Source organism: Felis catus, chromosome D1 (assembly GCF_018350175.1).
Source record: "Felis catus isolate Fca126 chromosome D1, F.catus_Fca126_mat1.0, whole genome shotgun sequence".
NCBI classification, from domain to species: Eukaryota; Metazoa; Chordata; class Mammalia; order Carnivora; family Felidae; genus Felis; species Felis catus.
In genome coordinates, this window is record NC_058377.1 from 57,624,802 (window position 1) to 57,651,520 (window position 26,719).

The 26,719-nt window shown below is 34.9% G+C and overlaps 1 protein-coding gene across 1 annotated transcript in view; it reads left to right on the forward strand.

Moving 5' to 3' along the window:
• PGM2L1 (phosphoglucomutase 2 like 1) overlaps positions 1 to 26,719 on the forward strand; it is a 49,915-nt gene that overhangs the window by 8,095 nt on the left and 15,101 nt on the right. The window contains exons 2-9 of the mRNA XM_003992730.6: positions 12,513 to 12,680; positions 15,374 to 15,480; positions 16,198 to 16,282; positions 16,610 to 16,693; positions 23,563 to 23,756; positions 24,584 to 24,773; positions 25,273 to 25,370; positions 26,328 to 26,508. Of these exons, the coding sequence (XP_003992779.4) occupies positions 12,513 to 12,680; positions 15,374 to 15,480; positions 16,198 to 16,282; positions 16,610 to 16,693; positions 23,563 to 23,756; positions 24,584 to 24,773; positions 25,273 to 25,370; positions 26,328 to 26,508 (1,107 nt within the window). The remainder of the gene's footprint in view (positions 1 to 12,512; positions 12,681 to 15,373; positions 15,481 to 16,197; positions 16,283 to 16,609; positions 16,694 to 23,562; positions 23,757 to 24,583; positions 24,774 to 25,272; positions 25,371 to 26,327; positions 26,509 to 26,719) is intronic.

Here is a 26,719-nt window from a genome sequence, read left to right on the forward strand (position 1 = left end):
GAGGCTTCCATCTTCAACTAAAACTCTCTTTTATTTTTTCAAATTAAAAATGTACTTAAAACTGGAAGCAACCCAGATGTCTTCGGTAGGTGATGAGTAAACAAATTTTGGTATATCCAATTTATTTATTTATTTTGGGAGAGAGAGTGCTCGTGTGTGCATACACATGCATGTGGGGAAAGGGCAGAGAGAGAGAGAAAGAGAGAGATAGAGAGAGAGAGAGAGAGAGAGAGAGAGAGAGAGAGAGAATCCCAAGCAGGCTCCACGTGTTAGTGTAGAGCCTGATTCAGGGCTCAACTTCATGAACTATGAGATTATGAGCTGAGCTGAAATCAAGAGTGGGATGCTTAACCGACTGAGCCACCCAGGCACTCCAATTAATCGATGTTTTAAAAATGAGTTATCAAGCCACAAAAGAAATGAGCCATCAAGAGACAAAAACACAGTTAAGAAACTTTAAATACATACTACCCAGTGAAAGAAGCCATTCTGAAAAAGTTACATACTGTCTGATGCCCACTATATGTCATTTTGAAAACAGGTAATTTTTGAAAAATGACTGGTTATCAAGGGAAAGGAAGGAGTATATGGAGCACAAGGGATTTTTAGATCAGTGAAGCTATTCTATATGATACTATAATGGTGGATATATGGCATTATGTATTTGTCAAAAGCCGTATGTAAACTGTGGGCTTTAGTTCATAATATTGGATCAAGGGCACCTGGCTGGCTCAGTCAGTGGAGCATGGAACTCTTGATCTTGGGGTTGTGAGCTCGAGCCCTATGTTAGGTGTAGAGATTACTTAAAAATATTAAAAATTCTTTGAAAAAAAAATGGATCAGTATTGGATCAACTACAGCAAATGTACTGCACTAATACAAGATGTTAACAGCATGGAAAACTGGGCTAGGGCATTTATGGGAACTCCCTGTACTATCTGCTCAATTTTCTGTAAACCTTAAACTGTTCTAAAAAGTAAAGTCTAGGGGCACCTGGCTGGCTCAGTGAGTAGCATGTGACTCTTGATCTCAGGATCATAAGTTCGAGCCCCATGTTGAGAGTAGAGTTTAAATAATTTTTAAGTTGAAAAAAAAGTAAAGTCTATGCATTAAAAAAAATATATATATATTGGGGCACCTGGGTGGCGCAGTCGGTGAAGCGTCCGACTTCAGCCAGGTCATGATCTCTCGGTCCGGGAGTTCGAGCCCCGCGTCAGGCTCTGGGCTGATGGCTCGGAGCCTGGAGCCTGTTTCCGATTCTGTGTCTCCCTCTCTCTCTGCCCCTCCCCCGTTCATGCTCTGTCTCTCTCTGTCTCTCTCTGTCCCAAAAATAAATAAATGTTGAAAAAAAAATTAAAAAAAAAATATATATGTATATATTTGAAAGAAAGGATTTATATTTGAAAGCACCTCCTTCTTTCCCATCTGAAAATTTTAAAATAGGCAGACTGGCTTTTTCTGCCTTTTATTTGGGGGTCTTCTTTGCCCTATTTTTTCTTTCATAAAGGATTTTTGTTTAGTTCCTTCAAGTTTTCCACAAGGCCATTAGAAAGCCTATGTGGATATATCTTTGATCTAGAATTATTTCCTTATCTCTTTCTTTCCTCCTATTTGAAAAATCTGAGAGAGCCTGGAGAACCTAATGAAAAGGAATTTGTCTTCATTTGGTTCTTCCAGATTTTACTTGTAAGATACACTGAACTAGCCAAAGAATGTAAGTATTATATTTCATCATCTTAGATTTTCATGGTTACTCCCTGGATTATCTAAATCAGGGTTCTTTCATCCTCTTAGACAGCTTATTTAATTGTTTTTACATATTTTATATGTCCTGTTTTTTAGAAATATTTTCCCCCAAAACAAAAGGTTTAGTAATTTAGTGCAGATTTTACTAAAATATTTTTTCATGAGTCACTTTATCTATACGTGACTGCTAATTAGCACTAAGGCTACTGCCCTCTGGTGTTGGGAGTGAATGGAGAAAATAATGCTGGTGGAAAATAGACAGGTAGGTACTATATCTAATCCTGCATGAGATATTTTATACCAGATAATTTAATGAGCACTGAACCTTACCCAAAAAAACTATGGCATAGCCCTATCAAATGCCCAAAAGAATATGAAAATTGAAAAAAAATAATATTAAAATTATAATATAAATGAAAAATCCTCTGCTTCTCAGATACATAGACCTTTTAGCTTTCAACTCATTAGAAAATCTCTTTAATGTAAATAGTGACTTTATTTTGTGGTTTCTGCTTCAGAATTTTTCTCATCTTATTTGCCCTCTGAAATACTTCATTATTTATACAGGTAAATATTAGAAAAAACCTAAATGCACACCAAAGGGGAAAGGGTAAACAAATTGGAACACTGCAACAGCTGAATAGAATAGGTCTGGGATGAATGGATAAAAAAGTTATGGTTTATATTCACCATGGAATATTATTCAGCCATAAAAAACAAGAAAATCGTACTATTTGTGATAAAATGAATGGAACTCGAAGACATTATGCTAAGGGAAATAAGTTGGACAAGAAAGGCAGACACTATGTTCTCACTTACATGTTGAATTTAAAAAGACCCAAAAAACCAAAAGACACACGAAACTCACAGATCAGATTTGTGGTTACCTTATTGGGGGGAGGGTATAGAATTGGAGGAAGGTGGTCAAAGGGTACAAATTTCTGGTTATAAGGTAAGTAAGTACAGAGATGCAATGGACGATTTTATTATAGTTCACACTGCTGTATGATATATAGGAAAAGTTGTTAAGAAAGTAGATCCTAGGAGTTTTCATCACAGAGAAATTTTTCCTTTTATTGTATCTATATAAGATGATGGATGTTAACTAAACCTATCATGTAATGTTTTCACAATACCTTCAACCACATGAAGGTTTGGGGCACCAACACGCCATGTAGTCAAAAATCTGCATATAACTTTTGATTCCCCAAAAACGTCATAACCTACTGTTAACAGAAGCCTTACTGATAACATAGTCAATTAACACAGATTTGTATGTTATATGTGTTATAGACTGTATCCATACAATAAAGTAAGCTAGACATTTTCTTTTGAAAATGTTAAAATCATAAGAAAGAGAAAATACATTTACATTATTGTACTGACTTTATCAAAAAAATCTGCATCTAAGTAGACCTGCTCACTTCAAACTCGTGTTCTTACAGGGTCAATTGTATGTGTAAATTAAACCATCATGCTATACACCTTAAACTTAGTGATGTCAATTATTTCTCAGTAAAAGAGGAACAAAACAAAACAAAAGTAGATCTGTGTGTATTGAAAGATACATTAAGTGAGATAAGCAAGTTATAGAACATCATATGCAATTTGATACCATCTATATAAAATAAAGAGAGAAAGCTAAACTACATTTCTGTGCATATATAGATGCCAGTAAAGGTCTAGAAGGATACATAACAATAGTACTTGCTCCCCCACAGGAGTGGTCTGGGACTAAAGGTAATAGTCAAAATGTCTGTAGCTTTATCTGTATTATTATTATTTTAAACTAGGAAAATATATAGTTACAATTAATAATATTTAAAATACAAATAAAGAACAATTAATGGTCAACTTCTGGGGCTGCTTTTTTTTTTTTTTTAATTTTTTTTTCAATGTTTTTATTTATTTTTGGGACAGAGAGAGACAGAGCATGAATGGGGGAGGGGCAGAGAGAGAGGGAGACACAGAATCGGAAACAGGCTCCAGGCTCCGAACCATCAGCCCAGAGCCCGACGCGGGGCTCGAACTCACAGACCGCGAGATCGTGACCTGGCTGAAGTCGGACGCTTAACCGACTGCGCCACCCAGGCGCCCCTGGGGCTGCTTTTTAAGAGCGATAGGAATTCAAAGTCAGGAAGACTATGTAAGAAGTAGAATTTGACCTGGGCCTGAAAGGAAAAATAGGATAGGAATAGATGATGAATAGGGGGGCAGAAAATTTAAGGTGGGAGAAATAGAAGAATAAAATGGAAAATGAAACTGATCAGGAAAGTGAAACTGCACAGCGTCCAAGAACAATGAAGATTCTTTTTTTTTAAACTCAAGTATAGTGTATGTGTTAGACTGCTGTGGCAATTTAGGCTACACAAAGGAAAAAGGATATCTAGTGTTTATTGAATGATCATGTGCCAGCTGTGTTAATTAATAGATGCTTTCATGTAAAAAAAAATCTCTTTTAATCCTTCAAGGATTGTTTGAGGTAGTTGTTATTCTCATTTTTAACTTATATACAAACTTGGGCTCAGAGAAATGAAGAGAGTATTTGAATCCAAAAAGGTTTTGAATTCCTCTGCCCTTTGGGATCTGATTCCCACCCTTCCTGACCTTTATTTATATTTGAGGTAATTGGAATTGGACTCTATTGTTGGTTCTTGGGTGATTAATCTGGCAGTATGTAATTAGGATCAGATGGGTTGGAGATGGAGACTCTGAGAATTATGGATAACAAAGTTTTACATTTGGATGATTACAGAGCCTTCCAAGAAAACTAAAGAAGTAATGAGCCCTTTTAACAATTGTCCTATCCTTTTTAAAAACACAGAGACTGAGAGGCGCCTGGGTGGCTCAGTTGGTTAAGCATCCAACTTCAGCTCAGGTCATGATCTCATGGTTTGTGGGTTTGAGCCCTGTGTCGGGCTCTGTGCTGACAGCTCAGAGCCTGGAGCCTGCTTCAGATTCTGTGTCTCCCTCTCTCTCTGCCCCTCCCCTGATCATGCTCTGTCTCTCTCTGTCTCAAAAATAAATAAAACACTAAAAAAATTTTTTTAACACAGAAAATGATAAACAGCTTCTATTTGGTTACAATATTTTGCCAAGTTTGAATCAGAACTCCTTTTTAAAAAATTAAGTTACAGGTTCAGTTTAAATTCCCATATCTACTTTACATTCTCCTCCATCCTTTCCTCCAAGTAACCAAGGCATATCTAGGAATACTAGAGTTTTGTCTAAATTTCCTGTTTGTTTGAAAAATAGTTTTGTTTTTCATTTAGTCAAGTAAAGATAACCCTGAAAGTTAAACAACTCCTTTAAAAAAAAATCACATAGTGAAAAATATTTCAATGTCTGAAAACACTCGAATCAAAATTGAAGTATTATATTTTTTATAATATATACTTAATATATAACTTTTGAAAATGTGGACCCTGTTAACTTATCCCTAAATAGTAGCAGAAGCTATAGGGCAAGTCAACAATAAAATAACATCAAATACAGCCTAAGATGTTCTTTCTCTAAGTAGAAATGTCATATTTTACAAAGATAGTAAGTTTCATGTGTGGTTTCTGTAAAGTTAGATTCGTAACAACATAGAATTAGTGACTTAAATGTTCTCCCCAACATCAAGGAACTTTTACATAGTTATCAGGAAAAACTTAACAGTAAGAGAGCTGATATTATGCAACACTACAATTCACACCCATGAATTTGTTTTTGTAATTTGTATGTCTTAAAAAAAAAAAAACTCTGCTTCATAAAGAGAATTCAAGTATCTTTCAAGTGTAATTTTTTTAACATTAAACTATATTTCTCAAATGTTTTATAAAGGGAATTGAAAAAAGCACCTAATATTGTTATTAATTCATGCATTATAAGGTAAAACCCTGTGTGCATCTGGATTTATGCGTATTTCTTCTACTTTAGTCTCAGCTTTAGAGTTTTTCTATATGGTTTGTTTTTTAGGTGTAATTTACATTTACAAAATTGACAGTAAATTTAATTCTTTTAAGTGTTCCACTTAATGAATTTTGAAAAGTGTATACAGTTGGAAAACCAGCATCACAATCAAAGAGCATTTTGATCACTGCAGAAAGTTCCCTTGTGCCCTTTTGTAGTGAATCCCCTTGCTCCAGCCCCTGTCAACCACTCATCTAATTTGTCCTGTAGTTGTTGTTAATTGAGATATAATTCACATAATGTGAAATAACATTCACCATTTTAGAATGCATATAATTCAGTGGGTTTTAGTATGTTCAAAAGATTGTGCAGTTGTCACCAGTATCTATTTTTTTTAAATGTTTATTTATTTTTGAGAGAGAGAGTGGGGCAGGGGGAGGAGCGAGGAGCAGAGGGAGAGGGAGACACAGAATCCAAAGCAAGCTCCAGGCTCCGAGCTGTCAGCACGGAACCCAATGCGAGGCTCAAGCCCACAAACCATGAGATCATGACCTGAGCTGAAGTTGAATGCTTAACTGTCTGAGCCACCCAGGTGCCCCACCACTATCTAATTCCCAAACATTTTAATTATCCCAGAAAGAAACCCCGTATCCATTAGTGGTCATTGCCCATTCCCCAGCTCCTGACAACCATTCATCTGTCTAGATTTTCCTATTCTGGACCTTTCATATAAATGGAACCATACTATTGTTTGTGGCCTTTTTTGTCTGCCTTCTTTTACTTAGCACATTTCAGATTTCATCCATGTTGTATCATGAATCAATTGGCTATTTATATATTTTCTTTAGTGAATCCTTTGTCCCTCTTTAAATTGGGTTGTCTTTTTGTTGACTTGTAATAGTTCTTTATTGTTCCTGTAGTTTGCTTTTATAAAAATCATACAATACGTAGGCTTTTTGTGTCTAGCTTCCTTCAGTTAACATAATACTTGTGAGATTTATCCATTTTGTTTTCTATACCAGCAGTTTGTTCCTTTTTATTGCTGAATATTATTCTATTTTATGGATGTACAATAATTTGTTTATTCATTCACCTGTTGATGGACAACAGGCTTTAACTCTTCAGAGTAAATCTACCTTTGAAATTCATTTATAGGTCTTTGTGTGAACATGTTTCATTTCTCTTGGGTAGATTCCTAGTGGAATTACTATTCAGCATTTACTGAGAAATTTTAAAATAGCTATTGGGTGTTGAGTTTTTTCAAATGCTTCCTTTGCATCTACCAAGATGATATTTTTTCTGTTTTTTTTTAAACTGAGACTTTATTTTTTAAGATCAGTTTCAGTCAAGAAAAGTATGTGTCAGAATACCTAGAGAAAAATAGCAAACATTTGAAATGTTTTATTTTGACTGTCTTTATGAGAAATATTTTTTGTTTAAAGCATAACAGAGACTTAAGTATGACTATATTATTGAACACATGTGTGTGTTTTGTTAGAAAAACAATCCAAAAGTTAAAAAAAAGACTATATATATATATATATATATATATATATATAAAACTATATATATATATATAAAACACTATGTATATAAAACTATATATATATATATACATGTTTTGAAATGAATTAATCAACATTTTTATCTTTCACACGAATTTTGGCATGTTTAGTATTATACTTAAATGATAATATGTTATATTTAATGTCTTATTTTCTGCTTTTTGAGTAGTTAGAATCTTTATTTCCTGGATATGATTTTTATATTCATTAAATGGTCTCAAGCTTTATTAAGCCAATTACTATTAATGAAATCTCATTTTATATGACAAGAATAGTCATTCAAATTTGTTATCTAAGCCAACTTATGCTAATTTCTACAATGTTTTTAAAGATGGAGAAATTATTTTACTTATATGTGGAATCTGAAAGATAAAACAAATGAACAAACGAAACTCAGGAATAGACTTATAAATACAGAGAACAAACCAGATGGTTGCCAGAGGGTAGAGAGGTGGGAACATGTACAAAACAGGTAAAAGGGATTAAGAAATACAAACTTCCAGTTATAAAATACATAAGTCACAGAGATGAAGAGTACAACATAGGGAATATAGTCAATAATATTGTATTAACATTGTATAGTGACAGATGGTATAACTACACTTATTGTGGTGAGTGAGCATTGTGTAATCTATAGAATTATCAAATCACTATGTTTTAAAACAAATACAACTTTATATGTCAACTATACTTAAATACAAAAAAAAATTTAAGATGGAGAAATTAAATTTAGAATTACACAAAGACTCTTAGATGGGAAAAAATTATTGGTTAGCAAGAGTATATTTTGGACTCTGAGGAAGCATCTGGTTTGGAAAACATGTTCTGCTTCAGGTCTCTAGATTTGGATCTTCAAGCTGGTTGACCCTTAGAAGTAAATGTCAGTTACATTTACCCTTCAGGTTTTCAGATGGCAGTTTCCTATTTTAACTTCTGTTGAGAAATAAACTTAAATATTTTTTTTCTGTAGTTCTATAAAACTGGTATTTGTTGTTTAGGCACTAGCTTCTGTCAGTAACATTTTAAAATGTTATTTACAAGCTTTGCAATTTTAGATATATTTGAGCCACTAAGAAGTCAATTTTGTATGTTACCGCACCTTTAGATATATAACAATATTAGGATTTTGATTGCAAAATATATATATATAATATATATATATTAATAGAGTAGATTCAAGTTGTATAAAAATTATACAATTATTAGGTTTATAAAAGAAGGAGGAAAGAAGATTTATAGGTGAATTCTTCATTGACAAACTTGATTTGTTTTATATGATGATTAATCAGTTTTTTATGTACTTTTATATACATTTATATTTATTACACATAGATAATACAGAAGCCCCCTAATTATGAACAGAATAGGTTCAGAAAAGCTTGGGTGAATCCAGAGTAATCCTTCATAAATGAATACTAATACTTTCGTTTCATGGCAGGTAGAGTTGGAATGATTTTGGTCTGGTATATACCTTTATTCACATCTATGAAAGTTTGTAAGAGGTTTGTTAAAGGAGGTACTTCTCTTTATATATATAAAGTGCTGCTTTTTTTTTTTTTTAAATCAGTTCTTTCATGTTTTCTTTGAATTTGGGCCTTAAGGACCTACGCTATGGAAAAAACACAACTCCACAGAGTATTATGTAAGAAGACACTTTCTTTTCTTCATTTCAGCCATATAAAGTTGCAGCACTCCATAGGATTAGAACCTAAAGGAAAATTTTGGGTAAACAGGTAACCTTTGAAAATAATGCATGGCTTTAATTCTGTATTCTTTAGCTTACTGATTTCCTACTAAACAATCAGCTTCCTTCCTGATGAAGTATAGAAAATGCTAGTAGTCACTAAAATCTTTTTGGATTTTCTGCAGGATTACTTTTTTGGGGCACTAAAATTATTAGGATTCTAAAATACACTAGTTAAAAGCAACTTTAGTTCAGACTGAATGCATTTACTTTCCAAAAGGAATGTACATTTCCAGAAGGTATGTAAATCAAATAACTTTTCTGCAGACTTACAGTATAATTTTTAGAGCTTTCTTTACCGTTGGCATCACTTGAACCACTTTTTTCTTTCTTTGCTGATTAGCCTGCTCCTATCCTCAAGTAATGAATGCATTGTAAATAAGAGAGCACATTTAGAAAGCAAACAATAATTTGTATTTGAGAAAGCTCCAACATTTGTTTTATTAATAACCTTCTGTGAGTGACAAAAAAACAATTTGTGAGGTAACAAGTATCCGTGTAGACCCACAATAGTAGTTTTTCTCAGCCATCAGAGAGAGAGATTTATTTAGTTTTTACCATAAAATAAGTAAAATATAAAATATCCAAACAGTACTAAGGCTGTACAATAAAGTCGCTTTTCTGCCTCAGACCTTATGCCTGGTTTCCCCATCAGAGATAATCACTAGTTTTAGTGTCTTATATTAGCATGGAGTATTTCTGGAATGATGTAAGTATACATATACTTCTTTTTATACAAATTAAAACACATTATGTATGCTTCTGCTTTTCATTTAATGTATCTGAGTTCTATGTGGAAAGAGTTTTAAAAATAATTTGTAGTTCTTTAGAATCTTCATAATATGATAGCTTATAAAAATCATAGTTGTTTGAATATTTTAACAACAAAATAGAAATGTAATTTCATCCTCATGGAAAATGTATGATAATCATGGCTACATAGATTGCCCTTTAGGTGTATTTTTAAACATTTTAACATCAACATGTAATTTAATGTAGTTATGAAATAGTGGAGAAATCTGCATTTAAAGTAGATTTCATTTGCCTGTCACCATAATCACTTAGCACTTTTTACCATAAAAATATACATCTGTCCAATGCATCGTGATTATCCATTTTTATTTTTCTCTAATTTACAGTCTTTTTCAGAAACAGGAATTAGGTTAGGACTGGTTGTAATGTTTATAACAGAATGAAATTTTTAGGCCCTACTCTAGTAGCTGTGCAGTTAAACATTAGGAAGTACTCAGTAACCTAATAATATTCATGTCTGGTGGGTCATTTTTGTATCTTATGTAGCTATAATTAAAAGGAATCATATTTGGCTTTATAGTTGGAGTTCATTATTATTAGGAACATTATTAACCTGCTCTGCATAATTATTTTGTTGTTGTGAGGTGGTATAGGATTTAGAACCAGACCAACCTGGATTCAAATCCTGTCTAGACCTCCAATGTTAGCTCCATGTTAATAGGCTCTCTAAATCTTATTTTCTTTATTAATACAGTGGTAATAATAGGCTCCCTAAATCTTAATTTCTTTATTAACACAGAGGTAATAATACTACCAGTAAGATGCTGCAATTGACATTCTTGTATGAATAAATCTTATTTGAGTAAAGACATTGCTATGGACAGAGATATTTATGGGCCAAAAGGCATATGCAGTTTAAATTTTGGTAGTTGCTGTGATATCATTCTAAAAGGACAATCCTAATTTCTTTTTAAAAGAATTTTAAATCCTAATTTATTTTTTTTTAATAAATAAACATTTATTTTTAGTAATCTCTACACCAAACGTGGGGCTCAAACTCATGACCCCAAGGTCAAGAGTCACATGCTCTTCCGACTGAGCCAGCCAGGTGCCCTAGGACTATCTCAATTTCTATGGCACTAACTGTATGACACTGCCATATACCCTCTACAGAACTGAAACTTTTTAGTCTTCAATTTGCCATTCTTATACCTATTTTTAAATGTTAGCCATCTTCAAGTCTCTTTGACCTTTGTATCAAATCTGGTAACATCTTAAACATTGGGAGAATATAGAGTAGCCCAGTTAGTCTTATTGTTTAGATTCTCCTCTTAATAGCTATTCATAGTTTTATGTAGGCTGTGTATTTGTTAGTGTGTGCCATTTATAAAATGGAGATTTCGTGAGCTAAGGTCATTATATGTGTATATACATACATACGCACATATATATACATAAATTTATATCCATTTTTAGCTGATTATAATTTCAGTTAATCAGAATTTCCATGGCTTCTCATTGGTTTGTGGCATGTACTCTATTTACTTTAATTCCACTATAACCAGAAAAGCTTTTTGTTTAATTTTTTTTTTTAATGTTTATTTATTTTTGAGAGAGACAGAGACAGAATGCGAGTGGGTTAGGGGCAGAGAGAGAGAGAGAGACACAGAATCCAAAGCACGCTTCAGGCTCCGAGCTGTCAGCACAGAGCCCAATGCAGGTCTCGAACTCATGAGCTATGAGATCATGACCTGAGCTGAAGTCGGACGCTCAACCAACTGAGCCACCCAGGTGCCCCCAGAAAACCTTTTTGTTTAAATTACATATTAATATGTTTTTATTTCTTTGCAAGTACAAATCTGTTCTAATATTTAGCACCTTATAGGTGCCTTGGTTTATCATTCTGAATATTCGTTATCATTGTATAGGCCATAGACATAGAAGATCTAAGCTGTTAGTATGGACTAAATCCATACTATATATAGTATGGAAGGGAGAAGTTGTGGTTCACCTTATTTTCACAATATTTGACTCTTTCTCTTATAAGGAAAATACTAGAAAATTCCATTCAAATTTTATTCTTATTATAATTGCACTTCCATTTGAAACTTGCTTGTAAAGTAATATTTCAGTCAAGAGTATCCATGAGCTTTATGAAAATAAGTTAATGGATGTGATAATGAAATACATAATCCTAAAGTATAGATGTTGGCATGTCCTGCCTCACAAGCCAAGCTTGGACTGAATTTTCATTCTTATTCTTAACCAAGTCCACATTTAACATCTAAGACCTTTTTATGATCACCTTTACTGTAGATACATTGAATGGTTTTCTGTGACTTTAAAGAGCAGAAGGCTTACCTGGTCATTTTGAATCACAGAGGTTTAGGAAGTAATTGGTAGGCATGTGTTGATGGCTTTTATCCAATAGGTTCCTTATTTCTTTTAAAACTTAAGACAGACTCTAACTTACTTAATGTTGTTTTTGACTAGGAGGTTTATTTGGGTTCCATAGCTCTTAAGTTTATCAATTTGTTAAAAAATTCTTGAGCAGTATTACCAAAAATGCTATGACAATTAGAGATATGTGCATTACCTTCGGTAACGGTCTGGTTCTTTGGGGGGCTCCGTAGATGACAGGTATTGTTTTATTATACATACTAATATTGATAAGTGGAACTTATATTTAGCACTGTGGAACTTATATTTAGAACCTTGTGAAATATGCATAATATTTACTGGCTCCTCAGAAGGGCTTCATATCAGGACTCTGCTTGTGATCCTGATTAAGTCTTAATACTTTTTTATAGAATCCCAAAACAAAAGAGCAAATTGAAAATCTGTTACGGAATGGGATGAACAAGGAGCTACGAGATCGTCTTTGTTGCCGGATGACTTTTGGGACAGCGGGACTTCGTTCTGCTATGGGGGCAGGATTTTGCTATATTAATGACCTTACAGTAATACAGTCAACACAGGTAGGTATTATAAAGTATTATGTATACTTTTTATCACTCTATTTTTTTGCTTTATAAATTAGGTAGGCTTTCTAAAACAAAAACAAACTTTATGTCTAGGAAGGTACCTTCTTGTAAGTTAAAAAACCTTGGAACAAATGCTAACCTTTGCTCTTGCACAGAATTTATCTTATAAGTCATTTGTGTATCTTCAAGGTCACAAACTAACTTTCTGATTAAGAGTTCTTATGATTACCGTTGTCAACTTCTTGACATTTACTTTGCATTTGAAATCTTGACAGTTACTTTGCATTTGAAATCAGGACACAGATATTGAGATTTCCAATTAACATAAAGAAACAAATTTAGGAAAAAGATAATTACTCATTTTGGCATATGGCCATTGATAAAGGTTAACCAGAATATTTGGAAAATTTATTTGAAAATATTTCCCTTAAACATGGTTTTCTATATCCATTTGAGAGTTCTTTAAGACAGTGTATGATGTGATACAATTTATGTCTCCCCATTTTATACAACTTACCCTAGAAACAAATTGCTTCTTTTTCTAGTGAAACATTCTCACTGCTTCAAGGAACTATACTTTTGAAGCCAAAATGCATTTAGAATATACTAAAAATAGTTCTGGACTAGAGAATTGCTCAGTAGGCATAATTCTAATCAATACTGTCAAACAGTAAATCATCCTTAGCTTTGTTCTGAGGGAATTCTCCAAAGGCAAAGGCTAGTGCAGAGGATGGAGTAGAAGGGATGATAAGATGACTAGACTACATGGGTAGGATATGTGCCACTTCCCCCATCCCAGACCCCTTTCTTCTCCTCACCCCAAAATTCATCAGTTCACTCTTTTTAATATATTGGTTTCCTCATAAGCTTTCATTTTAAATGAAGATTCCTTGACTTTATAAAAAGGGGTGGAGGAGGTGTTTGAAAATAAATTTCTATGGAAGTGTAAATTTTTACTGGAGTTGAGATTCCATTGTGTGAAAGGGAAGAGCCAAATGGAATCTAATACTTAAGCCCTAGCCCTTTTCAGAGTCTAGATAAAGGGGGATAAGACAGATATTTATACAAGAGAATAATAGGATGTTCTCTGAGGTTTTAGGATAGCATCGTTATTATATATAAATTGGGGAAACTAGTCAACGTGGGCTATATTAAGCATGCACATGTGTGCACTTACACACACACACACACACACACACACACACACATTCATAGGGAATGTAACCCGTGGACGGGGGGCAAGAGCACCTGGCTCTTGGGGTCCCAAACAAACCAGATTTGACCACTTGCCAATGAGAAAATCCAAAGAGAGTGGGGTGGTGGTGAAACAAGACAGGAATTTATATCAGTGATACCAACACCAGGAAGACAGCAGACTAGCATCTCAAAGACTGCCTCCAAAGTGCTGAAAATAATTCCAGGTTTGTATAAGGAAAATGTGGGACAAAGGTAGGGAGGTACTTGCAGGTGGGCAGTGAAGGTCAAGTCTTGTAGTCAATCATGTGGGTCTTGCTGGCTCAGGGTAGTCACAGTTACAGTTTCCATAAGGAGATGCTTTGCCAGCATCTTTGCTGAGTTAAGAGATTAGCTGGGAAAAAGAACTTAATCAATTAGGAAATTAGAGCCTAAGGTCAAAATGGAGGTAATTGAAATCCTCTTTGAGGAGCAGGTTGAAAAGAATAATTACACTTGAAAGAGCCATGAAAAAAGGGTCCAGAGGTCCCTGGGGCTTCATTTGGTGCTGCCACATAGTTACTTAGCAGTGCCTGCCATCCAGTACTTCAATAAATTAGTATAACTTAGTTTTAGTTGAATAAATCGCCTTGGGCAATTCATTAAATGGAGCTTCAGTCTTACTCTGTCACCTCTTTTTTTGAAGAGATATTGAAAGACAAAAATAGAAAAGGTATCTGCATTCTTTCTTTTTGGGGTCATGAGGATTAAATGTGGCAACACTTTTGATAATGGTTTTAAAGGACTATAAAATATGAAGTGTTATTTTCAGAGATGAAAGCATTTATTGAAGTTATCAAACCATAAGTTAGTTAAATGGTTTTAGTTTATCGTTGTGATATTTTCAGTATTCAGTGCTTCGCTTCTTTTTTTGTCACCAGTGACTGCATATTTTCCTACTTGATGAGATTTTCTTTCCGTGAGATTTTAAAACTAAGGAATTAAGAACGGGATCAGCCATCTTAAGAAATGTTCTGATGAAGGTTTATGTTGCTGATTTAAAATGTTTGTGTCATAAATAGGTCAAATATTTTGGTTGGCTTCAGTCTTATGATTTAGCAAGGCCAAATATGGTCAAAATTCTATTCTCTAGAGCCTTAAGACAAGAAACAATTTCTTTTGGGTCTTCTGACAGTATTTTTTTCTTAGCATACTGACTCTCTTGTCCCCTCGTTTTCCCCTAATGTTTTATGTATCATATTGGATTTAATAGTTACCTAATTGATATTTCTGTGGTATTAAATGAGTCTGAAATTCCAGGAAATAAATGTTTGTCATCTCACATTTGAGGCTTGAACAGTATTGTTCCCAAATCGGTAAACATGAGTATGAAGGCGGAAGCCGGTTCCCTATGAGCCGATAAACTGACCACTACACATAAAAATAATAGATTTTAAGTTGTGAAAAATGCAGGTATTAATCAGGAACTAATCTTTTGTGTTTATCTGCTCCAGGGAATGTACAAATACCTTGAGAGATGCTTCTCAGACTTCAAGCAGAGAGGTTTTGTCGTCGGGTATGACACCCGGGGTCAAGTAACTAGCAGCTGCAGCAGCCAGAGGTACAGCGTTAATTGTTTCAGAGATTAAGTTGGATTGCGATAGCCTTAAAAAAAAAATTAACAGTAGGATTTCTGAAACAGGAAACTGTCAAATAGAAATGTGATCACATGCTGATGTTTATTTTAGAGATGAAATAGAAGCATTTTAAAAAGAACCCTTAGGTTTTACAGGCAGGATTAAAATTTTTAAATATTTAGTTAGTATTTAGAATGGTATCATAGTTTATGTTATGATTTTAATACTTTGGCAAAAGCACCAGGTAGGAGTGATTAAATAAATTGTATTCTCTCATTATAATCCCATTTAATTAGTTTTAGGTGATTTTCACACATAGTCATGAGATAGTGATACTTTTTTTCAGGGGTTACTTATGCAATTGTGTTTATCAGAGTCTCTTATTTCACTTTCCTGCATTCTTTTTGCCCTTTTCAGGTTTTATTTCTTAGTAAAGGAGCCATCAAAAGATGATTAAGGAAAAAGGAGGAAATTAAAAGATCAGTTCTGTTTCTTATTAACTTCCTTTTTAAAAAACCTTATTTGTTTAACATTTTTAAGGTGGAGCATGAAGTTTAACTGCTGATTATAAGAATTGGTTATATTAGGCTACTATATGTTCAGAATAATTCCAATATGAAACATTTATCTTGTAGAAGGTTAGGTTTTAAAATCTATGATAAGCTAAGGACTGAGTGAAATCTCCCTCAATTTTTTTTTAGACTTGCTAAACTCACTGCTGCAGTCTTATTGGCCAAAGATGTTCCTGTGTACCTTTTTTCAAGATATGTTCCTACGCCTTTTGTAGTAAGTGTTTTATATTATTGATTGTACAGTTTGTTGCCGCAAATTAAAAAAATTTCTTAAATCAACCAGGATTCAAATATTTGTCATGCTTACAGTTCTATATTAAGTGACATGAAAAACCAAAGGAAGGGAAACAAAGTTTACACTGAGTTTATTTTCATTCAACAAGCATGTGTTGAACCACCAAAGAATTTGATCTATAACAAGATAACAAGTTTTAGCCTATTTCTGTCTTAATGTCTTCTCCTGTTACTCAAAGTTATTCCTATGTCAAATGTGTAAGTAGGTGGAAAGCAAAATGGAATTATGGTGTGACTGTTTTTTCAGCCATATGCGGTCCAGGAGCTCAAAGCAGTTGCAGGTGTGATGATTACTGCTTCTCACAACCGCAAAGAAGACAACGGGTACAAGGTAAACTTTGGACTCTTGATCTTTGCTTATTGTATAGTTCTTATTTTATTTAAATAATATGTGCTGAGTTATACTTTCGCCACTGAGGACCAGGGTTAGATGTTGGGGACAGGAATATAAAAACATGAGGGCCAGCCCTTGAAGGATGTGTTTTCCTAATGGCCCTATTACTTCTCAACGTGTACTACTACAAAAATCTCTTCAGTGGTCTTTTTACTTCTAGTATTCTACTGCCTTTGATTTCCCCATCCTATCTCAAACCCACCCTGTCTACATTTTAGAAACAAAGTCATACTGAGAACTGAGAACTTAAAGAATGAATGGGACCTTGCAGGAGGAAAGCCAGAGGAACAGTACCTTTATCTCACTCTCCTTTTCCTCCAACCTTCTACTGGGACTCCCCGTTGGCTGTAGGATCCATTTGATGTGTCAGCCTCCATGGCAGAAAGCAGGGCAGAGAGGGGTGAAGAGCAGCAAACAGTATTGAGCCAGTGTTCGGGGCTCCTGGATGATGAATGCATGATCTTATATTTGTTTTTCTTCTTGTATGGGAGGTCTTCAGGTACACTGAACTCTGTTTTATTAGGGAAAAGAAGATTTAGTACTGATCTATGATTTTGGCCCTGGCCAGCTAAATGGGTAGTGTTACTATGCACAGAGGCAGAGAAGAAGCATGATTAATTCAGTTTGGGACATATTAAGTTTGAGGTCTTTGTGGGCCAACCAGGTAGCAACATCCGGTAGGTGACTGGATATATATAGATCTTCTCTGGGGAGAAATCTAAGATTAAAGTTACAGATTTGGGGGTTATCATACATATTAGAACATGTAAGAATATTTGGAAGTCTTTTAGTTGGGTGAGTGGCCCAGAGACAGTATATAGTAAAAAATAGGTACAAAAGGGATCCCCAGGGAACATCAACTTTAAGGAAGGCAGAAAGAAGAAGAGCTGGAGATAGAGGATAGACCAGGGGAGATTAGTGCCATAAAAACCAAAGGGATAAGAAGAGAGTTGCAAGGAAGGAGAAGTCAACTGTCAAAGAGAGCTGAGAACCCAGATCTCTCCTCTGAGCATCAGATCAGATTTCTAAATCCAGCTATGTACCTGATATCCATTGGGATGTCTAATAGACATTTCAGAATTAGTGTCTCTCAAATAGAGGTCTTAATTCCCCCACAACCTGTCACATGCACACCCAAATTTGTTCCTCCCTGAATCTTCCCCACCTCTGTAAATTGACATTATCACCCACCCAAACAAAGACCAAAAATTATTTATTTATTTATTTATTTATTTATTTATTTATTTATTTACTGAGAGAGAGAGAGTGCATGCCATGTGCTCATGAGCAGGAGAAGGGCTGAGAGAGAAGGAGGGAATCCCAACCAGGCTCCACACTTAGCATGGAGCTGATCCTACCCCCCACCCAGGTGCCCAACCAGCACCCCCCAAAATTATTCTTGATTATTCCTTTTCCTTCACTCCTAACATTTAACCCACTAAAAGATTCTACAGATTCTACATTTAAAATGTATGTTGAGGGGTGCCTGGGTGGCTCAGTTGGTTGAGCGTCCGACTCTTGGTTTTGGCTCAGGTTGTGATCTCACAGTCAGGAAAGGGTCTGCTCTGAGCTGAGCATGGAGCCTGCTTGGGATTCTCTCTCTCCCTATCTCTCTACCCGTCCGCCACTCTCTCTAAATAAGTAAAAAATAAACACACTTTAAAAAATTATAATAAAATAAAATGTATGTTGAATATATTTGCTCTGCTCACTTCTACCTCCACCGTCGTCAAGCACTTTTATCTTATGTCAGAACTATGGCATCCTATCTGGTCTCGTTCTGGTCGCGTTGTTCTCCCTGAAATCCATTTTCCACCAAACAAGCAGATGATTTTTTTTAAATATGAAAAGGTCATGTTACTTTCCTTCTTAAAATTCTCCAGTGGCTTCTCACTCTTCAAATAAAATCCACACTCCTTACCTTGGGGTTTCCAGGACTCTGTCTCCTGCCTACCTCTTCAACCTCATTTCATTCATTCCTCTCCTGTGTTCACTACATTCCACTCACACTACTGTTTCTTTCTGTTTCTTTGGTCCTCCAGTATACCAAAGCCTTTCCCACCTCTGAGCCTTTGTAATTATTTTTTCCTCTGCTTGGATTGCTCTTCCTTAATCTTGCAGATTTGCTTATTTTCATCCTTCAGATTCCTGCCCACATGTTATTTCCTTGAAGAGACCTTCCCAAGCCATCTTATCTGAAGTGACTTCCCTCAGTGACTTTCTCATCATCTTGTTTATTTCCTTTACAGAACTTATCACTGTCTCTGATTATCTGCTTTCTTTAGGATGAATTGCTTCTTTATTGACTTGTTTGACCTTCCCCAACCCTCTTCCCCAATATAAGCTTATAAGCTCAGGGGTGGAAGGACTTCACCTGTTATGGTAGTCATTCCTGGTGAACGTATTTGTCACATAGTAGAGCCTCAAAGATTTTTTTCCTTAAAATATAAGCACGATATAAAAAGGATAAAAGTTAAACAGTGTAAAAAGTTAAACAGCCAAAAGTACCTCTCCCATTTCTTTCCCCCAGTACCTCTATTCAGAAGCAAATATTGTTTCTGGTTTTGTTTCCTCCCAGAGATTGTCTATGCGTGTATAATTATATATGTATTTGTCACTCCCATGTTTTTTTCCATAAATGGGAGAGTGTCACTCCCACATTTTTTTCCATAAATGGGAGAGTACTATATAGTGTTCTACACCTTGCTGTTTTTCACACAACAGCATGAAACAGTCTTAGAGATCATTCTCTCAGTTGATCAATTGATAGGTAGATAGGTCTGCCTCATTCCTCTTTAAAAATCTGTATAAACGAATCCTGGTTTATTTGACCAGTCCTCTGTTAAGGAACATTTCATTTGTTTCTGATCTTCTGCTACTCATAAACAGTGCTACAAAGAATGTTCTACATATGTCTTTGTTCATATGTTTAAGTAGATTTGCATAGTCAGTATAGAATAGTTGGTTTTTTTTAATACGAAATTTATTGTCAAATTGGTTTCCATACAACACCCAGTGCTCATCCCAACAGGTGCCCTCCTCAATGCCCATCACCCACTTTTCCTCCCTCCCACCCCCCATCAACCCTCAGTTTGTTCTCAGTTTTTAAGAGTCTCTTATGGTTTGCCTCCCTCCCTCTCTAACTTTTTTTTTTCCTTCCCCTCCCCCATGGTCTTCTGTTAAGTTTCTCAGGAAGAGTGAAAACATATGGTATCTGTCTTGCTCTGTATGACTTATTTCACTTAGCATAACACTCTCCAGTTCCATCCACATTGCTACAAAAGGCCATATTTCATTCTTTCTCATTGCCAAGTAGTATTCCATTGTGTATATAAACCACAATTTCTTTATCCGTTCATCAGTTGATTAACATTTAGACTCTTTCCATAATTTGGCTATTGTTGAAAGTGCTGCTATAAACATTGGGGTACAAGTGCCCCTGTGCATCAGCACTCCTGTATCCCTTGGGAAAATTCCTAGCAGTGCTATTGCTGGGTCATAGGGTAGATCTATTTAGAATAGGGGTTAAGACTATGGGTTGGGTTTAAAACCTGCCTCTGCCACTCAGAAGCTTTGTGACCCCAGGCAAGTTCTCTTCTCTGTGCTTTAGTTTCCCCATCTGCAAACTAGGGGGAATAATAGAACCAATGTCATAGGGTAAGAGTGATGATTAAAGGAGATACTGCATGCAAAATGCCTAGTATAGTGTCTGGCTCCAATAAATGCTCAATAAATGTTAGCTGTTGCATCTATTCTTTTTTTTTTTTAATTTTTAATGTTTATGTATTAGAGAGAGAGAGAGAGCATGAACGGGGGTGAACAGAGAGAGAGGGAGACAGAGAACCCCAAGCAGGCTCCACACTGTTAGTGCAGAGCCCAATGCAGAGATCAAACCCATGAACCATGAGATCATGCCCTGAGCCAAAATTGGGCCCTCAACCGACTGAGCCACCCCAATGCCCCAATTGCTTTTATTCTTATCATCTTACAGCTGCATTGTCCAATATTGTAGCCACTAGCCACCTATGGCTTTTGAACATTTAAAATACGACTAGTATGAACTAAGATACACTGAAAGTGTAAAATACACACCGGATTTCAAAGGCATAGTAGGAAAAAAGAATGTGAGATGTTTAATTAATTTTATAGATTACATGTTGAAATGATAATATTTTGGATATATTGGGTTATATAAAGCATATTACAGTTAATTTTACCTCTTCCTTTTTCTCTTTTTTAATGTGGTTACTAGAAAATTTAAAATTACATAAGTGGGCTTGCATTTGTGGCTGACTTTATATTTCTATGACACTTATCTATAGGATAAATTCTGGAAGTGAAATTTTTGAGTCAAAGGGATATGAAAGAAAATTTGTCATTCTCTACTCAAGGTGGTTGTACCAATTGATACTCTCACTAACAATGTATACCTTTCATATTATCAAACTTTTTGGTCTTTACCAATCAGGTGAAAATGTTAGGTTTAATCTGCACCTGTTCTGTGAGTGAGGTTGAGCATCTTTTCACTTATTTACATGATATTTGTGTTCCATTTCCGGAGAAGTCTGTTAAAGGTTTTGTCCATTTTTCTCTTGAGTAATTGCTCTTCTTCTTAGTGATTTTTGGGAACTCTTTTTATGTGAAAAATAGCTCTTGGTCATCTGTTTTGCAGGTATTTTCCCCCATATCATCATTTGCCTTTTGACTTTATATTTTCCATGCGTGGTATTATATTTTTTCCACTTGGGAAAAAATTATTTTGACATTTTTATTGGTATCATATTTCATTTGTAGATTAATTTAGGCAGCTTCAATGTTTTTACAATTTTTATTGAGTCTCTTTATTCATGAACAGGATGTATCTTTCTGTTCTCTCAAGACTTCTATTATATACTCTAGTAACATTTTAAATATTTTTTTAAATTTGTCTATTTATTTTGAGAGAGACAGGGCAAGTGGGAGAGGGGCTGAAAGGGAGGAAGGGAGAGAGTCCCAAGCAGATTCCATGCTGTCAGCACAGAGCCCGGTGTGAGGCTTGAACCCACAAAACTGTGAGATCATGACCTGAGCTGAAACCAAGAGTCAGACACTTAACTGACTCAGGCACCCCTTAAATATTTTTGATAGATTTTTCATATTTCTTTTGAAGTTTGTTCCTGGGTATACTTTGTTGCATGGATTCTTCTGTTATTGAATCAAATACGGATACTTTCTGCTATAGATTCAGAAAACCCACAAAAATGGTTTAAGCTGATAGGAGTTTATTTTTCACACATAAAGTCCAAAGGTAGGTGGCTACTGGCAGGATTCTGTAGCTCAGTGTTGTTGGGCCTGGCATCTCTGCAGTTTTTTGGCCTTTCTCGCCAGTGTGGACATCATATAATGGTTGTAACTCTAGGCATCACATCCATATACAAAGGCAAGAAGAAATGGGCAAGGAGAAAGGCCAGGAGCTTTTTGTCATGTTTTATAAATTTTTATGGTGAGTTTCTGAAAGCTATGGATATAGGCTATGGATACAATCTTTTTTATGGCTTGGACTGTGGGAGGATCACTCAGATTAGTTTTTTGGTATTGTTTTTTTAATTTCTTTAGAATCCTCGGGAGTTTCGCTGATGGGGAGCAATTTCTGTGTTAATTTCGACCTCAGATTTGAAAGTGTTTTCATACCCAGAAGAATAGACATGCTTCCTCATCACCTTTCTAGAATAGTGGGCAGAGCCTCTATACTGTAATTCTACTGATCACAAGGGGTGGGAGGGGAGTCTCAGGTCTCAAATTTCCTGCCTTCCACATGGGTGTTACAACTCAAGAACCAGGGAAATAGTTCCCAAACCCCAGGCAGTCACAGCATTAGCTCACAGCCTCATCACTCTGGTGTTCAATTCTTTCCTTTTTTCCCATTGCCTGGAGTTTTCCTTTTTCTTCTTATGAACTAAGCTATACATTTTAGATAATGTTTTCCCAACTTTAGCTAACATTTTAAGGTGTTTATATTGTGAGAATTTTCATCTAGCCTACCATATTGTTTGGCACAGAGCTTACTACATAGTTTATATTCAAATGTATTCTTCTTTTCATCATTCAGGATGCAAAAGAGGGTAGTCTTATATATGGTAGAAGTCAGTATAGATATTTTCTAAGCAGAGTCCCTTCTAACTTTGAGATCCTATGAATTATAGAAATACATTTTCTTGCTTTTTTGTTAACTGTTCCTAATTTGTTGATCAAGCCACTTGACAAACTGACAGCTTAATGAAATGTATTTTGATTAATACTGAAAACACATATACTGAAATGTATATGCAGTAATTAACATGTTAGTTATCTTTCCTGATCTAGACTTTATCTGGTGTGACATAAATTCTACTTTAATTTATAGCTGATAATTTCTTCTTTATCACAGAACTACTTTATAATGCTAAAATTTTATAGTGTCAAAGTTTATGGATATCCCATAATTTCTTAGATTATTTGTAGTATATAGTTATAGATCTAAGAGTATGATTGAATACTATGGTATATGTATGCATTAATATGTTGTCATAATGGTGCCCTGATTATATTTTACTTGTATTGTTATTAAAGTATACTTCTAAAAGAGAAAATAATACATGATCATTTTATTAACGAGTCCCTGAGGAATCTTTATCATCAACATCCTTTCATATTACTTTAGTCCCGTGTTGACAGTTTCTACTTGATTAATTTGGTATGGTTCTTTATAAAGCCAAAGATCTCTACTGTAGCAAAAAATATCTGGCCTACATTTCAAGTAATTATAGCTGTATTTACCTATCAACTAGGTTTATTGGGAAACTGGTGCCCAGATCACATCTCCTCATGACAAAGAAATTCTGAAATGTATAGAAGAATGTGTGGAACCTTGGAATGGTTCCTGGAATGATAATTTAGTGGATACCAGCCCACTGAAGAGAGATCCTCTGCAGGACATTTGCAGAAGATACATGGAAGATCTTAAAAAGATCTGTTTTCACAGGTATCTACGGGGGGAATGTAGGATAGTATTACCATACAATAAGATAAATAAAGGAAAGAAATAGGGATAAAAATGTGTTGGCTATGGATTATATGAAGAATATAGCTAAATAGCACTATTCATCATAGTTAAAAGGTGAAAATAACCCAAATATCCATCAACTAATGAATGGATAAATAAACTATGGTATATCCATACAACAAAATATCATTCAGCTGTAAAAAGAAATATTGATGCATACCACAACATGGATAAACTTTGAAAGCATGCAAAGTGAAAGAAGCCAGTCACAAAGGACCACATACTGTATGATTCCATTTATAGGAAATGTCCAGAGAAGGCAAATCTGTAGAGACAGAAACAGAAAGTATATTAGTGATTGCCTATGGCTGGGAGGAATGGGAGCGTTAGGGGGTGGTGGCTCTGGGGTACACAATTTCTTTCTGGGGTAATGAGAATGTCCTAAAATTGATTATGGTAATGTTTGAATAACTGAATGTAGTAAAAGCCATTAAATTGTACATTTTAATGGAAGAATTGTATAGTATATTAATTGCTTCCTCATAAAGCCATTAAAAATTATAGCTAAATATATGTATTCTCTGTATGAGATCAGGAAATTTCTTCTAAAATTTGATTTTGCCTTACTTCCATATTTTCTTACTATTCCATAAATAGCTAACACTACTGCTAGAAAGCATCCTGGCTTGCTGAGTTTATTTGCTTTATCCTAAAAAATAGATTTTAGCTTTTTCTCTAACTTATTTTAATTATACCACAAGTACCAAGTTTTGTGATATTGACTGAATAATTCTTTTCCTTTACAGGGAATTAAATTCAAAGACCACCTTGAAATTTGTACATACATCTTTTCATGGGGTCGGACATGACTATGTGCAGCTGGCTTTTCAGGTGTTTGGTTTTAAGCCTCCTATTCCAGTACCAGAACAAAAAGATCCTGATCCAGACTTTTCTACTGTTAAATGCCCAAATCCTGAAGAAGGAGAATCTGTGCTGGTATTTTTTTTCTTTATTTAAATTATTATGAGTGTGTTAAACTTCATCAAATAGATAGAACTCATTTGACAATGATTACTTACAAAAGTAGATACCATCTTACTTTACATAATTTAAATTATATTGGAGCCATATATTCTGTTTTATTTGAAATCTCTATAGTGGATATTTCTACTTCTCGGCTTTTTTTTTTTTTAAGTTTATTTTTTTATTTTGAGAGAGAGAGGGAGGCGCAGAGTGAGAATCCGAAGCAGCCTCTATACCATCTGCACAGAGCCTGATGCAGGGCTCAGTCTCACAAACCAGGAGATCACGACCTGAGCCAAGATCAAGAGTCAGACACTTAACCGACTGAGCCGCCCAGGAGCCCCTAGGCTTATCTTAAATTTAGCCAAACTTATATTCCTTCTAAAATTTATATCAACTAACATCATCCCTCCATTTAGAAATTAAATGAATTTAACATCTTCAATAAAATCCAATGAATTGGCTGTTGCAGGAACTTTCTTTGAGACTGGCAGAGAGAGAAAATGCCCGGGTAGTGCTAGCCACAGATCCTGATGCAGACCGACTGGCAGTGGCAGAACTTCAGGAGAAGTAAGTAAAGCCTGTTATTTAATTAAAAGCTTAAAACTTTGAAAAACAGTTTTTGATTTTAAGTCTTACAGGCTCATCAGAAATAATAACAATAAGAAAATAAATCTCCCAGAAGCCCACTATCCAAAGATAACCCTTAGGCTGATATTTTGCCATTTCCTTTCTATATTTTTTTCTACTCAGATATGAGTAGAAATGAGATATGCTATAATTGTTTCTATAAAATTGTTATTATACTATATATATTTTAATATTTTCATTGTCTTCCACTTAATATTGAACTATGAACACTCTTCAGTCCTTAAATATTGCTTAAAATATTCTTTTCTTTAAATTTTTTAATGTTTATTTTTATTTTTGAGAGAGAGAGAGAGAGAGAGAGAGAGGGAGAGAACAAGTGGGGGAGGGGCAAAGAGAGAGGGAAACAGAATCTGGAGCAAGCTCCAGGCTCTGAGCTGTCAGCACAGAGCCCGATGCAGGACCTCAAGCCACGAACCATAAGATCATGACCTGAGCCAAAGTCAGACGCTTAACCAACTGAGCCACCCAGGAACCCCTTAAAATATTAATTCTTAAAATGGAATAATACCCCAACAGATTGCTTTATGAATACAATCATTTTCTAATCTTGGTCCTTTGGGTTGCTGTGGATTTTTATCATTATAATGTTGTGACAAATGTCCTTACACAGATAGGATATCATATTCTAAATTTTTCTCTCATTAAGTAAGAGAATAAAAGTTACAATGTAATAATTTTTCAGCAGACATTGCTGCCATTTCTACCCAAAGTTCACCCCTGGTGAGGTAGAAATGGTACTGTTTTCTCAAAAATCTCATATAATAGTTCTTGGATTTTCCTATGTGAAGGATGGTAATTTGTTTGTATGTCTTAGGGTCAAGAAATTTTAATAAGAAGTTATAAAAGTGTTGAACTGAATTTTCATTCTCTCTCCAGTGGTCATTGGAAAGTTTTCACAGGGAATGAGTTGGCAGCTTTGTTTGGGTGGTGGATGTTTGATTGCTGGAAGAAAAATAAATCAAGAAATGCTGATGTGAAGAACGTTTATATGTTAGCCACCACAGTCTCTTCCAAAATTTTGAAGGCAATTGCACTTGAAGAAGGATTTCATTTTGAAGTAAGAAAAGATAATATCTGTGTGCTACTTTTCTAAATCAATTTCTTTTTTAAAATTACATGAGCTATTACTTAAATCCATTAATCTGACAATTTTTTCAAGTTTATTTATTTTGAGATAGAGAGCATGAGCTGGGGGAGGGGCAGAGAGAGAGAGGGAGAGAGAGAATCCGAAGCAGGCTCTGAGCGATCAGCACAGAGCCTAATGCAGA